The sequence below is a fragment of the Rhagoletis pomonella genome, unplaced genomic scaffold (assembly GCF_013731165.1).
Source record: "Rhagoletis pomonella isolate Grant_MI unplaced genomic scaffold, Rhpom_1.0 Rhpom_scaffold_00006, whole genome shotgun sequence".
Lineage (NCBI taxonomy): Eukaryota > Metazoa > Arthropoda > Insecta > Diptera > Tephritidae > Rhagoletis > Rhagoletis pomonella.
Window position 1 is genome coordinate 18105053 of NW_023458560.1, and position 16690 is coordinate 18121742.

General features: G+C 37.6%; 1 protein-coding gene across 1 annotated transcript in view; it reads right to left on the bottom strand.

Moving 5' to 3' along the window:
- The window catches only part of LOC118741799, a 354618-nt gene extending 340285 nt beyond the window's left edge, over positions 1-14333 (bottom strand). The window contains exons 1-2 of the mRNA XM_036473774.1: positions 14322-14333; positions 10013-14205 (exon numbers count right to left, since the gene is read on the bottom strand). Of these exons, the coding sequence (XP_036329667.1) occupies positions 10013-14205; positions 14322-14333 (4205 nt within the window). The remainder of the gene's footprint in view (positions 1-10012; positions 14206-14321) is intronic.
- Positions 14334-16690: the final 2357 nt, after the last annotated feature.

Sequence of the window (16690 nt, forward strand, 5' to 3'; positions counted from 1 at the left end):
CTTCGATTGATCTCTTGGCTGACATTATTGGCTTCTAGGTAGGCAATATGCTTCACTACTTCAAAGTTATAAAATTCAACAGCAAATTATGTCCCACTACGAGAGAGTCTTTGTTGCTCGCCGGAAGTTACATTGTCTTGTCCTCGCTTGACGCTATACCAGCCTCTGTTGATTCCTGGTCTTAGATTGTAAATGTTGCGCTAAGAACGATTTATTACCAATGTTATGTGTATACGCCAAATGCATCACATTTTTGCTGTATATTGCACCGCGGTGCACCGCTGCAATTCAGATTAGCAGCTCATATTACGCTTTAAAACAGACTGCACAATTGGAACGGAGCTAAAGGTTGTGCTCAAAGGTTGCCTCAGCTAGCCATATTAGTTTTGCAGGGATCCCAAATTTTTATATGGCGTCATCTGAATGAATGAATGATTTTCAACGAGCAATCAATAACTTATTTAGAATAGAAGAAAATGTTAAGTTTGCCGATTTAGTTAACAAGGATTTTTTTTTTTCAAAATTTGACGCACTGCGAAAATATGGTCTGAAACCGTAGGGATAAGTTCCATTCTCCATTCAGTTAATGGAGGGTTTCCGTTTTTCGTTCGGAATCTTCGATAGAATCTTATAAGAAAAGTTGAGAAGGCCTACCCCGCGGTAATTGGCAGAAACAACAGGGTCTCCCTTCGTGTGGATTGAGGTTCCTATCTTCAGACTTGTATTAAATAGACCAAATTCTGTTTCAAAGCTATTACATGCGCCCAAACAGCTCCCCGCAGCGCACCGGGTTTAAAAATCGCAGCCTGTATTCTGTTGGCTCCAGGCGTACCAAACCCTCCAAATTATTATTCTTCCACATTTAGTTATAGTAGATTACATACATGACGGCTAGGTAAATATGCCTTTTAAATAATTCAAGCGAACCTCGCTCCCAGCCTTTTTTACGACACGAGGAGACTACTAATCATAAAATAGATTGCGTGTTTATTTGTATGAGACCTTTGCAATTACGGTCGTGGTCGTGGAAATCCAGGTAGTACGCACCTCTAACCACTCAGCCAGAGTGACCGCTTTGAATAAAACTTTCGGAAAACAAACCAAACAGATTTATTTTTAATATTAAGACGAGTGCAACTCTAGTCATCATGAAACTAGTCATTAAATTCTAAGTCAGATTTTCACAACAGCAATCAGTATACATGCATTCATATAGTATATATATATTAGTACATACATTATCATATACGCATTCGTTTTTATGCCAGTGCATTCATTATTGTAAGTACGTTTACAAACACATGTCTCATAAAATATTTACTATCTGGCATATGAATTTAGGATTTAAATCAAAATATTCAGTGGTAAAATCTAGTACGTAAGCTAAGTGTACTCATAATACATACATAAACCTATAATACGTACTTATTCGTGTAAAAAACCAGTGATTGTATACTTGGCGTTTTACAGCTCATAAATATTTGCCGGCAAAATAAATGATGTGCTTATGTTAATTTATGAACCGCTGGAAAAGATATGCCCAACAAAAGTGATAGGTACTTGTAGTCATATATTTGTACTTAGCGGTTTTTATGCAAAAGCGCGAAATTTAACGGTTTTGGATGTTTCAGTTGTTGAAATTACACGCTTCAAAAGCGGTAACGGATGCTTAACGCATTTTGAATGCAAATTTTTTCAGAGTCCGAGATCTTCGCCTGTAGCCAAAATAATGATTGAGGCAACATATTCTATGGAATTAAGATAACTGTTACCACGTTTGTTTTATCCTATTAAAATGGGTAGATTTGTCGTTTTTTTAGCTTGAAATTAGTTTTGGAAAATTTTCGTCTGACATAGGAATGAGAATATAGACTCCAACCATTGTACATTGCGGTTATGAAAAATAACTTAAAAACTCGAATGTAAGCTATAGACCTTCACATTTCAGAGCTTAGTGGTTTATCAGAACTTTAGTGGATATTTATTAGAACCGCTTTGTGTGGCTTCAGACCTGGTAAGTCCACCATTGACCAGATTTTCACAGCACAAAGACGACACTAGAAATAAGAACCGAAGACATCAGATATGGAAATCAACACTTATTATCTTTTTGTCGATTTTAAAGCCGCTTTTGATAGCTTGAAACCCAAGGGCATCAGCGCAGCATTCTTCAACCTTAAAAATAATCTAAAAAGGTTGGTCTAGAGTCTAGACAACACATAAAAGTTATAACATTGACGTACTGAAGGACTTTATCCAAATAAAAAGTAGAAGATGAAAAAACATGATATGATACTCAGTGTTGCCATTTTGGTGCTTTCTTAGCTAGATTTAGCTCTTTATTTTTCTATTTAGCTCCGAGAATTGGGCTTTAGCTCCTAGCTCTTTTCAAAATTATCTAGCACTTTTTTAGATCCAGAAAGTTTTAGTTGTATTTGGTAATATATTAAAATTACAAATCTGTAATTTCATTGCATTTCAAGTGTTGACTAAAATTTATTTGGCTTTGGTGATCTCAGCCAAAACTTAAGCGTTGATAGAATTACAAATTTCGAAACGCAGTGGAAAAACATACATTTGTATCCACGGGAAAATACAGACTCCACAATAAACTCTTGGATCTAGGTTAAAGAATTCAAAAATTAATTAGAACAAAATCCTTTTTCTAATCGCGCAGATTTCGTCTTTAGCTTACTAATTTTACCTTTAGAAAGAAGGAAATATAACTTTTCAAAAAAACTTTGCAAAAAAAAAAATGATTCGTAATCGGAATTTTTATGGTCAATTCAAAGATCTGAAATTGCAGAATTAACAGTTTGTAAAGTATTTTTAGTGCATTGTCTAGTTTATATAAGTATGTGTAAGTGTTATCAATGCCATAGATACGAATTTGAAATGTGTGCATCTAATTTTGGTTTTAAAAGTATTTTTCAGCACTAAAATTTTTTCATTGTTTTCATTAAAATTGCGGAAAATGTAAAAACAACATAACGTCAAAAAAGGCACAACTTAAAAAATAAATTAGCTCTTCATTTTAGGTACTATTAGTATTATTTAGCTCTCTTTTCGACCGTTTTAGCTCCAAACGAAATTTTGTCTGGCAACGCTGATGAAACTTGATATAGGATGAAATTGAAAATTATTGAAAAGTGTTAGCACCTGTTTACCAAGTTAAATTAAATAGTAGAATATGAGTGTCAAACGAAAAATTTTTATAAAAGTTTTATTTCGAAAATATTTTTGAAGAGTGTTGCCACCTGCTTTGAAAGCCGAATTAATTTAATTAATAAGCTAAGTGAAATATTACAGTTTTGAAAGAATTTTATAAAAGAGTTGCCACCTTTCAAAAATTGAAATCATATAAATTAAATTAAATATAACAATACGATATTTATATACATCAATACGTGTTGGTATGTGCTTTTATTACCACACCTTTTTGAGCAGAGTTGCCACCAACAAAAGTGATTTAAAAAAAACTATTTAAATACAGTGTTGCGCAAAACAAACTTAGTTACATGAAAAATTTAACAAAAATTGTAGGATTAATTCTTAAATACTTTAAAAAAAAAAAAAAAAATAAAATCTGTCAAACAAAAACCAGTTTTCGCTTAAAACCTCCACTCATTCTAATCGGTCCGAACATGGCATAAATCATTTACGAATTTTTGGCTTAAACAAACGAACTTAGAAAAAACTGGTCCAGACTCGGTTGGCATGTGTGCATAACAAAAGCAACAAATCAATATTTTGAACAAGGACCCTTATTCTTGATGGCCTCTGTGAATGTTCAAGGCATTGATGATAGTCAATTACCTATGGTAGACTATGAAATTTTTTCCCATTCATTTTTAAGACTTCGAACAGTTCATTCTTATTGCGAAGGCCTTGCCCGAAAACTCGCTTTGAAACACCGTACAGGTTATCTATAGGGTTTTATTCCGGTGGCTGGGCAGGACATTTGACAACTTGAACACTACTATCACTGAGGTTGTTTTTAGCTAGCTTCAATGTGTGTTTCGGATCGCTATCATGCTGAATATAGGATAGGATGAATAGGGAGTACCTTTGTCTCTAAAATATTTTTAGAAATAAAAATCGGTTCATTATACATTCAAACTTTACCTCTACTGCGCTGTATTGTACACTTAACAGAAATGCCCCTCCTTCTACCTACATATCTCTTAGGCAAAAATATTTTTTCCACGAAATTTTTTATGCATTTCAGTTATATTTGAAAGCATATTGTTAAACCGAATACCATGCGGGCAGAGGTAAGGGCGTACATACATACGTCTATATTCAAAGATGTTTTATCCGCTTATCGGAGCTTTTACTGTATCAATAAAACAAAACGAATTTAACTACATTGGTATAGGTAAATGGCCTACCACAATTAGTTGCCCCCAAGTTAAAAAGTAAACTCATTGTAACCCCGCAGTTAACGCAAGACAAATAATTAAATGCAAACCAAATCTGGTTTTTACGACTGAGTCAATATTAAGGGCAAACCTAGTGTGTTAAACCATCATAAGTTATCCGACAACTATGTACTAGACTCAACCACAAAATGCAAAAAAAAGCATTTACATACATATGCATATCCACCACTCCATATATCAAGCCGCTAAGTAATATGAATATGTGACTATGCATATGTATGGATAGGTATGTACATACATATGTCATTGTTGGCGACGAAGCGCTATTACGACAAGTGTCACAGAACTGTCAACTGTCTGGGCAACACGCAATGAAACGCAACAGCGTAAATCCACAAAGTAATGCAGCTAACTGCGTTCAATGTTCTAATTGTTTATTGCTCATCTGTGTCGAGTTGTTGTTGGTTGTTGCATATTGCTTACTGCTGGCGGTGTTGATGCAATGTTTAAGCGACTTGTTGTATTTGTTGTTATTGTAATTATTGCTAGCTCTAGTAGTCATATTTACCTCATATGAGTTGCAAACAAATGAGCAGCGTTTTATTGCTTCTTTTTTAACTATTTTTTTTTTAATTGCTTACTTGCGTTTTTGTTGTTGTCAATATGTTTTGATGCAACACTATTTGTGGTTTGGCGGTCTCGTTGCCGTAAACAATTGTGAAGATACCGACAGCTATCTATATGGCCATAAATGTATACATATTAGGACGGGTCAGTCCTCACAGAATTATAAAAAAGTTAGAAAGCTTACTACATACGAGATAATTTTGACGTCAGCTAGCTACATCCTAAAACACAGCCAAACTTTTGTAGATAACACAACAACAAACTTTTTCACCCGAGCCCGCCTAATGGATGCACGTTTATACATACTGACGTAGCTACAATAGTAACCGGAACGTCTTATTGGCGCATAAAAATCTTGGCATGGTAGACTGCACTCCTACCACAACAACTATTTACTTTATTTTCAAAACATTCAGTAAGCTCATAAATAGTTGGATAGCGGCAAATGTAATTGAAATATCGGCGACTAACATTCACAAACTTAATGAGTTGCCAACTGATTTGTGAGTTAATTTAAACGTTCGATTTTAATTTCAAAATGAATAAAACCGCCTAAAGCAGGCACTATTTTTTTCGGAAGTATTCTCTACTAAATAACTACACATTCAGCTTTGTCTGACTGATATATGTATGTACATATGTACCTCTGTAAGTATACATACAAACATAGCAGGTATATAATACAATATTTCCACATAAACAAAATTAATGCGTACTTAAACTGAATACATTGAATCGCTGTTATTTAATTGCTGAAGCATAATTGTTGAGAGTAATGGAGACTTTTTATTGTACTTAAGTTGTGATACGATTGCTTTTGGTATACTCGCATAGCAACTTGTGGTAATTGAACGGTTGATGGGCGCTGCAGGTGTTCTGCATTTAAACATACATATGTATTTGTGTATGTATGTATGTGTGTACTTGTGCAGCTGAGCAAAACACTAACTAATAAGCCGGCATACATAGTTAGGGGATTCACAAGACGTGTTAACCGTCGTAAAATCTTAAGCTTAACACTTGTTTATGTAAAATAGCGGTTAAAATGGTTGGGGGGTTGGCTAATTATATATTCTTTATCAGTTTAAAAGAATTTCGGTTTAGTTAGAAATCCCCTAAAACCATTTTAATTAAAAAAGATGTTAACCTTAAGATTTTACGACGGTTAACACGTCTTGTGAATCCCCTAAGTATATCCAACTAGCTCGTTTTCTGTGCCACTGTGTAACTTTACTGCCAGTGGAATTTCGGTTTTTATGTAAATATTTACACACACAATACTTCCAAATATAGTGTCAAAAACAGCTTCCACTCAGTGTTTGCAAACACAGCTTTATAGGGCAATTTTGTTAGAACTGTATGCTCTCAACATTCCATTGAGCACTTTGGGTGGGTTTCATAGCTATTTTCGACTCCATTAAGTCAAAATTTTGCTTTTAGATGTTTTAAGAGTATTTCGGAATTAAGAAGAAAATTTTGAAAAAAATCGCGTACATCATTTTGGCGGTTAGATCCGATAAGTATGAAGGAACTTATGTTTTTTTTTTTATTTACAATATTAATATAATGGTAGGAAAATGCGTGGCGCTATGGAAGGATTGGCGGTTCGGCGACTCGGCCACGCCTCCATACCTCACAATCTGGGTAGTTATGACCAAGAAATCGACTACTCGAGCATCTCGTCATGAAGAGATCTGCAAACACCAGGGCCATGGAGAAGGGGGAATTGCATTTTTACATGGATGTAGCCAAGCTAGAAAATAGGGTTGGCTACGGAGGTTTCTTTAAGGAACTAGGACTGGAATTATCCGTCCGAAATCCGGACCACTGCAGCGCTTATTAGACAGAAATTTCAGCTGTAAAGGAGGTGGCTTACCTTAGTACGCATGGCGTAACGAAGACTACGATTAACATCTTCTCGGACATTCAGGCGGCCGTCAAATCAATGAACGCGGTACTGCTAAGATCGAAGATTGCGCATGAATGCTTCGCAACTCTAAAGATATTAGCGCCGTATTAAAGGTTATTCTCATATGGGTCCCGGTACATAGAGATATTGACGGAAATTGCAGGGCCGATGAGCTAGCCAGGAAAGGTACCAATTTTCCCCTATGTGAAGGCAGAGTTATAGTTGGGATACCCATGGCAAGCTGCAAATTATAGATTGGAAATAACACGATTCAATATGCCAACAGTTCTGGGCTAAGAGGAGGGCACTTGTAAAACAACCAGGCCTCTATGGCCACATATAGATAAGACAAGGATAAAAGAGTTGCTCAGCATCTCATGAGAGGATATTGCGATGGTCACGGCTTGTATAACCGGTCATTGGCTATTTGGCAGGCACTCTTCAAGACATGAATATTGCAGAAGTTGCAGAGATGAGGAAGCAACCGTGAGCACTTTTTCTGCAGCTGCCCAGCTTTTTCCAAGAAAAGAGCAGGCTTTTTAGGTCGGCACTTCTTTCGCTCTCTTACGGAATTATCCGTTGTCGGCATAAAGCCAGTCCTACGCTTTCTAAGAGTCACTGAGGTTCCAGTGTAATGCAGTGGTATCACAATGGACCTTCAAGTCTAACCAAACCCAATATTAATTAACCTTCGGAGAATTTGAAAATTAGGGACATTAAATTAGGTTTTAATTAAAATAAGTAGGAAAAAGAATGATCGGTAAGTATGTACATATCTAAGGAATGATCCAAATGTATTACAAGTAAAACAAATACGCGTTTTTACAGAAGTTTTAAAATGATGCTAAATCCAAATTTAATTTTTAAATCACCTTCTCACTCATATATTTTTTAGCACATCTTAGCGCTTTAGAAAATAGGTATAAAATTTAAATTCAGAATTTAAACTTTCAATAACACATTGAATTTCAAAAAGTTTTCAACAAAAAGATTGCAACTTGGCTGTGGCTTAAGGAGGCGACAGTTTTGGCTATTTCTTTTGTTTATTGTTTTTTGTAAAAGTGTAGCACATTATATAACTAGCACATTATATAACAAGCACACATAAGCCCACATTTTAAATTTTGTACAAAAATTATTATATTAATTTTCCACCAAAAAATTTCAAACTTTTTGCTCAGAGTTTTTAGAAAAATTGCGTTAACTTCTAATTATATTTTTTTTTAGCCGACGGTGTTGTTCATTTTCTTCTAAATATATAAAGTATGATCGACAATTTCTTTCATATGGAAGAAAATAGCTGTCACAGTCAGCAAAAAAAAAAATTATTCAAAATCAAAGGGATTTTCTAGCGTCTTGAAATTTGCACTTCATTTAATAAAAGTTGATGGGCTATAAAACTGCATACCTAATTTTTGATAGGCTGCGCCTGCCAGGTAGCAGGAGTTGTAAAAACCAGGAAAAGTCTGAATACGTAAGGCACTTTGACCTAGGCTAATGTAACGTAACTAACAGCCAATATTATTTAATATATGAAGATTTATTTTAAATCAAAACGCGGTTTTAACGACTAGACCAATTTGTTAAGGTGGTATTTTATGTTTTTTTTTTAAGGATGAAATAAGTAGGTGTGAGCAGGGATCGAAAATAACAGTTATTTTGGAAATTTCAATTCAATAAGACAGACGGAAAGAATATTTATATTTAGCTAGAGAGTATTAATTTAAAATAATTTTATTTATATTTATTTTTTTTTTAAGTCAACAATTAATCGTTACTTTTGTACCGGTATTACAGTCGAAATTTTACTCTTTTTCAGTCTGCAATAAAAGTTAAAGTTTTAGTCTAATTTTTTTTTCGATCAAAAATAAAAGATAAAATTTTACTTTTAAAATTAAATTTTTTCTTTTATTTTTTTCTATAAAGAATAAAAGTTACAATTTAATCGCTATTTCTTCTGCTTTTTCATGTATAAATTAGAAATGTTTTATTGCTACCAATAAATAAACAGGATATTGGTCTTTTGTACAATGAGGCTGTTCAGGATGTTGTGGAAACATGCCATGGCTACCATGTGCATTTTATATTTGTGAATTTACAAATGCAAAGAATGTGCAAATGCATGAGCATATGCACAAGATCCTGAACAGCCCTAATGATAAGCAGATAAGCGATGTAATAAAACTATATGAAGACCGAAAGCAAACTGTTATTTTTGATCGAAAAAGTAAAAGTCAAATTTTAGCTGTTATTTTTTAACGAAAACAAAATAATAACAATAACAAAATAAAAGTCAAATTGTAAGTTATTTTTGACCGAAAAAATAAAAAAAAAATTTAACTCTTAATTATTACCCGAAAACATATCGATGAAAAATAACGGCTATTTCGACTTTTTTGAAAAAAAAAAACGCAACAGTTACAACCCCTGTGCGTGAATAAGATATGTATTATGAAAAATTAGCTTGCTAAGCACCCTGTTTATAAGTCCGTATCATTTTCAGCTAAATACATATGTATTCAAGTGCCAAAATTTCTAACAGAGTAAGAAAAAGCACAAAAATTAATTTAACAAACTTCAGTAGCTAAAACGTAGATTATTTGCTTTGAAATGATGGAAAAATACGAGCACAAGGCAAAAGGCAAAGTCAACCAGATCTATGGAATTTGATTCCTGAATTAAACAAATATGGGCTCAAATTTAAAATAGGCAGCTAAACTTAAAATGCCGCGTAAGCAAAGTAAAACCAGACGCGCCAAAAACACTTGCATACATATATTGTGCAAACTAAACTTTTTATTTGTATGCACTTATTTATAAAGAGTAAGATAACGGTAACGGCGCTTGTGTAATTTAAAAGCATTTAGATAGAAGCGATAAGTAAATATCAAATACTCAACGATATATATAAATAAATAATAAATACGAGTAGCTGTCTGATGAACGGACAGCCTTTTAGCACGTCCACTCGACAATCACTCAAGCAGTGCGAGATAAAACGCTATGGAATGCGAAAACCCAATAGACATATAATATAAACAGATAATTTGTTTATTGCATTTATTTAGTACCCCAATTATTTAGTAAAACTTACCGCTTAGCTGCAACACCCTGGAATAGTCGTTTCGACACCTGTTGCGCTGTTGTTGGACTGCCACTACCGCTGCGTTTTGCGCCGTTATCCGTCGGCCGCAGTGATAGCAACAGCGCATTAGTACGCGGACTCATCGCACCGCTCACAGCGGTTGAGGTTGGTGAACGCCTTATTAGTGGCGTGGAGGTGGCGCTCGCACGCGGCTGTATTGCATTTGTATGCAATCGAGTCGACGGCACAACATTTGTTGCGGCGGCGGCGGCGGCGGCGAGACCACCACCACCACCAGCACCGCTCGTAGCACCTACCCCATTAGTGGGGCGTAATGTTGACACTTTTGATTTCACTTCTTTCAAATTTTTCTTAGGTAACGCTTTGTTGCTTTGAATTTTATTCATCACTGCTTCCCATTTATTGGGTGTCGCCTTTTTGCTACGCACATTCACTGTTGCCGCACCGATATCATTTACACTCGCGACCGACCCGCTTGACGTACGTTGCTTGGGCGAATTACGCGCGGATGCGAATTTTGTTGTACGCGACGGCGTTTGTTTATTGGCGCCACACGCGGCGTTTGTGGCTTTTGCGGCTGCTGCAACGGCCGCCTCTAATGCGGATCGTTGTATATTCTTGCTGTGGTTACTTTGATTGTCCACAGACAGTGAAGTCGTTGATGATGAGGATGACGCGCATGCCACTTTCGTACCAGCTGTGCCCGATTCCGAATGCGTTTCCCTTTCAATAAGCACGCGACCACGCGATGCCGATAAACCTAAGGTGAATCTGTTTTCGTCGTTTTCTAATTTAGCACCACCAAATGCGGCGCTATTCGCCGCGACCGTTGAGAGCGAAGTTAACGACGCGTGCTTACGCGGTGGAGTCACTCTCTGCACTGACACGCGCTGTTGTACTTCAGCGCCAGCCATGCTATCAACGACGCCGCAGTCATCGTTTCCAGATTTCGAGAATAGCGACCGTCTTGTGCACTCAGCGCTTGCTGGGCTCAGCGTAGTGTTGTTGATCGCGTTGGTGCTCTCAGCAAAAGCTTCTTCCAGCGAGGAGAAGCTTTTGCAGTCCACATTTACAGTATTGCCGTCGACACTGCAGTATGAGGTGCGATTGGAGAGCGTCGCTGCAGAGAGTCGATCGGTACTCATACTGCTGTGTATGGTGGAAGATGTTTGGCTGCTGCTCAACTGACCTTGACCGAGTGTTGTGGCGGCAGCAGCATTTCGTGTGTTTGTGACAAGAGTTACGTCGCCGCCACCGGCATTCATTTCACTTTTGTTTACATTTCGCTCGCTGTTAGTGACATGTTTACCACCCTCCCGATTGCTCTTCACTGTTTCCGTTGAATCATCGCCTTCTCCCTCCGGAGACATATCTAACATAGCATCTTGTGTGTCTTGACGCCGCATTTGCGCCAAATCATCGTCGCATCGATTCTCGACATCCGTGAATATGCCCGATGATTCCATGCATGAATCTTCTGGATCCTCGGATATGAACACTGAGGCTGCTGGCTGCAGCGTCGGTCCATACAATTGCCCATCGATTACTTGCGCGCGTCGATCGCCACGATGAAAGATATCATCCGCATCGGATTCAGTGAAGAAGTCAGAGTCAGTCATGGGATCTTGGCGGCGAACCAGCGGCATTTGCTGTTGTTGCAATTGTTGATTAAAGCTTGGTTGCCGTGAAACGTGGCCGCCCTTACGTGCCGCAGGGCCATTAGAAGGCGAATGGTCGGAAGCGCCACGCGAAGCAGGGCGCGACATTTCGCCATCGCCCTGATAGCCAGTGTCCAGGCTAGTTACGCTGGTGACGCTAGTGATAAAGCTAGTAGAAATCTTCGAGACATTCGAAACATTGGATTTGGTCATGGCGTCTGAAGCTTTAGAGGAGATGTCGGTATCTGTATGGGTGGAGACCGTTTCAGCAGTGCTGATTGAGCTGGACTGCAGTTGTTGCTGTTGTATTTGTTGCTGATGCTGCTGCAATTGCTGCTGCTGTTGAAGATTTATTGTCGACTCGAAGATATTGCGCTGATGTTGTTGTTGGTGTGACAGTAAAAGCTCTGTGACATCAGTCTTTACCTCAACAGGATCGAGGGGCAACTCCTCTGGCGATGGCGTCTGATCGATGCGCATGTGATGAATTGTCATCTTATTTCCTGTATGCGCCGCCAGCGGTAGATCCAAATTGTTTGTGTTGTTAGTATTTGTAGAATCTAAGAACTCCTTCATTTGATCGGGTGTCAAAATACCTAGACTTTCATCTAACTCAAAAGAGGTTTGTCGCCTCAACGATTGCGGGTGTTGTTGCGATTGTAGTTGTGTGGAAGGCGATGGCAGGTGAGCCGTCATGGCACCGTTAGCTGTCGAATAAGCAGCCACGTTCGACGAAAGTGAGACATCAACCAGTTCAATTGAGCAATCTAGCGTGGACTCGGTGAGATCCAAACCAAATGAGTAACGCGACTTCTGTTTCATATTCGGATTGTTGACGTCCTGTAACGATGTGGCGGTGCCAAGCAATTGTCTTTGTTTGCCATCTCGTGCTGTGTAGAAATCTGCGGTGCGTGAACCCATTGCAAGCAAAGTAGTCGCATCGACTTCCATGGCTACGCTTAATGGCTCGTCGTCTGGAGTGCGTGTCGGCAACGCCAAGTCGCTATGGGCGCCTTTGAGTGGGAGTTGAGGAGAAGTAAGTAGATGTTGCTTTTCTTGAAATTTCATAACGGGATTGTAGTCGGGGGTGTTGTTCTCTGAAGTAATATACTGATGTTGGGTCATATACAACAGCTGACTTGTGTTTTCCGAAACGATGCCCGACGACTCCAGATAATCTTTAGTCAAATTCATCATGCGCGTTCGCTGATTTGACGGCGACAGCATACTGGCGGTGAGATCGAGCAACTTTTCCGTATTCACCGTTGAGTTGAGTGGCAGTTTCATGTCAGTTTTTTCTGGCGCCATCGCTTTCAATGTGGCATTCATTTCATCTGGATCTGAGGATGTGGAACAGTCTAAGAGATTGTCACGTGTCTTTTCGCGTTCGCTTGCGCAGTCTGATTGCAATGTCAGATCCATTTCTAAGAAACCAGATGGTGCAGACACATCTTCCAGTAACTGCAGATTATCTAACGAGTCAGGATTTGAGTAGGTGGCGTTAGTAATTGGTGAGACCGCATCGGCAGAGTCGATTATTTTCGTAGCACATAGACCCAAGGACGATGTTGTGTCCAAGCGGAGTGTGTCATTTGTAATCAAATGAGATTTGTATGTGAAAGTTTCCGCTGAAGAGACCGCGTTCTTAGTTTGACCAAGCAGGGCCGGTGCATTGAAGGTTGTGGTGAGATTTGGGTTCAAGATTGCTTGCGTTGCATTCGGGGAATAGCGATTATCAAGATTAACTGTCACATTCTCTTTCGCCTCTTCCAGCATAATAGTGCGTCTCTTGCTTGTGTCAAACGTGTCACCGAATTTCGGCGATGGATTCAGCTGGCTGCTGTCCAGGGTTTGGGTGGTATATAGTGCATGACGCGTGTTGTTGCTCAACAACTTCGTTGTCTCATTGATATCCGGTGGACGGAGTATGCGCGTAGTTGCCAGAGAACCAGCGGTAGGTGGTGCTGGTGTCGATTGTGTTAGCAAATTTGGTGAGAACTGTATTTCATCGTTGGGACTGTCAGTACGCACAAATGTGTCAGATCGCGTAAGCGATCGCGGTGTGCCCATAAGACTATTCCCCGGCACCGGATTTGGGCTAGGCGCATTTTGTTGCGTTGCTTGTTTTCGTTTAATTTTGGACTGCGCAACACTTAGTGCCTTTGGCACTGAAATTGGTGGCGGCATTTTCTCTGGCTTACCAATCCATTTCTTTATTGCTGTTGCAGTTTTTCTGGTTACCAAATTCACGGCTTGGGTTATGTGATCACCGGACGCACTACGTTTAAGTGCATTCGCGCTTACAATGGGCGGTCGCAGACCAGCCAATGACGTAGGACGTTTCTGTGCGAATCCAACTGTGGAGGCGCGCTGAAGAATTTGTGATGTACGTGCCGCTATGCCGGTAACGGTTTGTGCACTTGAGCTGGGTAGTCGCAGGCTGCCGGGCAATGGTATACGTGAGCCGCCATCAAGGCGTGGTATGCGAGTTGAAGCTGAATCCTGTAAGAATTGAGAGAAAGCCTGGGATGAGCAAACACGACGTCAAATAAATATTTAGATAATTCAAATATAGTTAGTTATGAATGCACAAATTTTGCACATTCTTGCTAGCATATAAATATACAAGTATATAAAACATAAGGACTCATTTTTGTTATTGTTTTTTTTTTTGTTATTTATGACCTTTTAACAATTATATTCAACAATTGAACTTCATTTTGGGTTGTAGATTGTGGATCTATAGGAATACTTTTTTCCAGATCAGGTAATTTTCCCAAGATATTTTCATTTTATGAAAAAAAATTTAAACTTTAACAAGGAAACAATTAAAACATAAAAAATTTTTTGTATGTTTTTTCATTTTTTTTTTAAACCATGCTACTAACGATGAAATTTTTTACATAAATAAACACCGGCGACTCTTTCCGAAATATACGTACACTGATTACTCTTATTCTGCCTTAAAGCAGCCACTTAATATCTTCATTTTTATGTTTATATTTACTCTACGCATCACACTATTAGTTGCTGGTTGTTTTATTCCTTTAGTTGAAACTTATTCGTCGCAATTTATTAATTAAAATTGCTATGAAAATAACCCGTGCGCCTGTGATTGTATATGCATATTAAATGGCGGAGCTGGGCTGTCAAACACACAAAATATACACGAAGGATAAAGACAAAAGGCAATAAGCAAAAATCCCAGGTTTACCACGCAGAAAGGGAATTCTAGTTACCTCATCCTTTCCCAAGGCTACATCAAAACGGAGAATTCTATTTGGTAAAGGTTATAATCCAAAGCGCAGAAAGGTGTCTAAACGCTAAAAAACTTTTTAAATTATAATTTTTTTTTATTTTTTTTTTATTTTTTTATACTTAATTTTTCCTAAAATTACTTTTCCTGCACTTTTTATTCAAAATTTGTCATGAGATGTTACTTCTTTTTCCTTTTTTGTTGCAAAACTTAAAACATAAAAACATAAAGTACATGGCCATACTCGTACATACTCGTACATGGCGTATGAGTATTATTTTCGATGTTAAAGTTTGACATTTTTTCATTCGCAATCCAAACTTAAAATGAAAATATCTTGGAAAAATGAACTTATATAGAAAAACGGTATACAAATCCATAATCTACTACTCAAATTTAGATGTCTCGGCGTTTTTTGTGTCACTTTAACGTCTCTACTAGGGTCAACGTCTCGGTTTGTCCAAACCGTTTCCCACCGTTTTTTTTTTTTGTTTTTTAATATCTATAGGCGGGGTTTTCTTGCTTTTTCGGTATAGAATAAACCGGATTTTTATTTTTTCAAAAAAACCGGTTTTTTCATTTCATACAAATTTTGAGGTCTCAATAAAAGTTAGGGGTTTTCGAAGTTTTCAAGCCATTTTCCTGTTTAAGGGGTGTTTAAATAGTTTTGAAATTATATTCTAGGTTATTTGATTCCAATAAATAAATAAAAAAAAAAATAAAAAGTCAGAAAAAATGCAATTACGTATTCAAAAGGCTTAAAATAAGACTAAACATGAATTTTTCACTGATTTTTATTTGTCCTACTTTTGATCTAAAAAACTGTGTACTTATTCGAATAACTCGAAACGCGGTTTTGGATAAAGGCGAATAATCGAACAGCCTAGTCCCTACAGTGTAATCAGCATCACTTTATTATCTCAAGTTGCTCTAGAAGCAGCTGTCAACATACGCTGTCGTATTTGGTGTCTCTGCCTTGATGCAAGAGACCTTAAACGAACTTTAAAGATAGCAACATACATTTGTATGTATGTAGACAAGTCAGTCAGTGGCATTTAACCCAAATCAAAAGAAAAATAACTCGTCTAGGATAACTTTGAAATGTGCATGGCGCCAATTTGACGAGAGTAAAGCGTATACTTACTTATGGTGATTTCGTTTGAACCAAAAAATGTCACCTTTTGATTGCTCCCTTCTCTTCTCGTGTTTGATTCTAAATTAAAGGCAAAGGGTGAGATAATTTTGTGTTCGTTTCTTAAAATTTCACACCCTTGTAAAGCAAAAAAAGCTCATTCTCTACCCTGTGAAGCTTTGTCAGGGCAGATGGTTGCCCTGAAAATCAGTTGGTTATTTTAAACGGCTATATTATGAAATGCGTGAGCGAGACAAGGACAAAAAGGTAAAAAAAATGCCCTTTTACAGGGTTGAGTGTAACATCAAATATATTTTGCGCCGAGGAAGGGCAACATTTTTTGGAAGAAACGAAATCACTACATAGTGTGTACGTAAATATATTATACATACATATATGTATGTATGTACACACATTGGTATACATATACATACATACCTAGCCAACAAAATAACCGTAAGTTTATTCGAAAATTGAAAGAATTGCGAATAAAATTCGAATATATCGATGCTTTGCAGTGATACGTTGTTTTTGAAGCTTCTGAGCTCTTCATGAGAGCTCATCTTAGCCATCAGAAGCTGATTGAAGTTTTGCAGATGGCTGTAAAGCCTCAACCAATT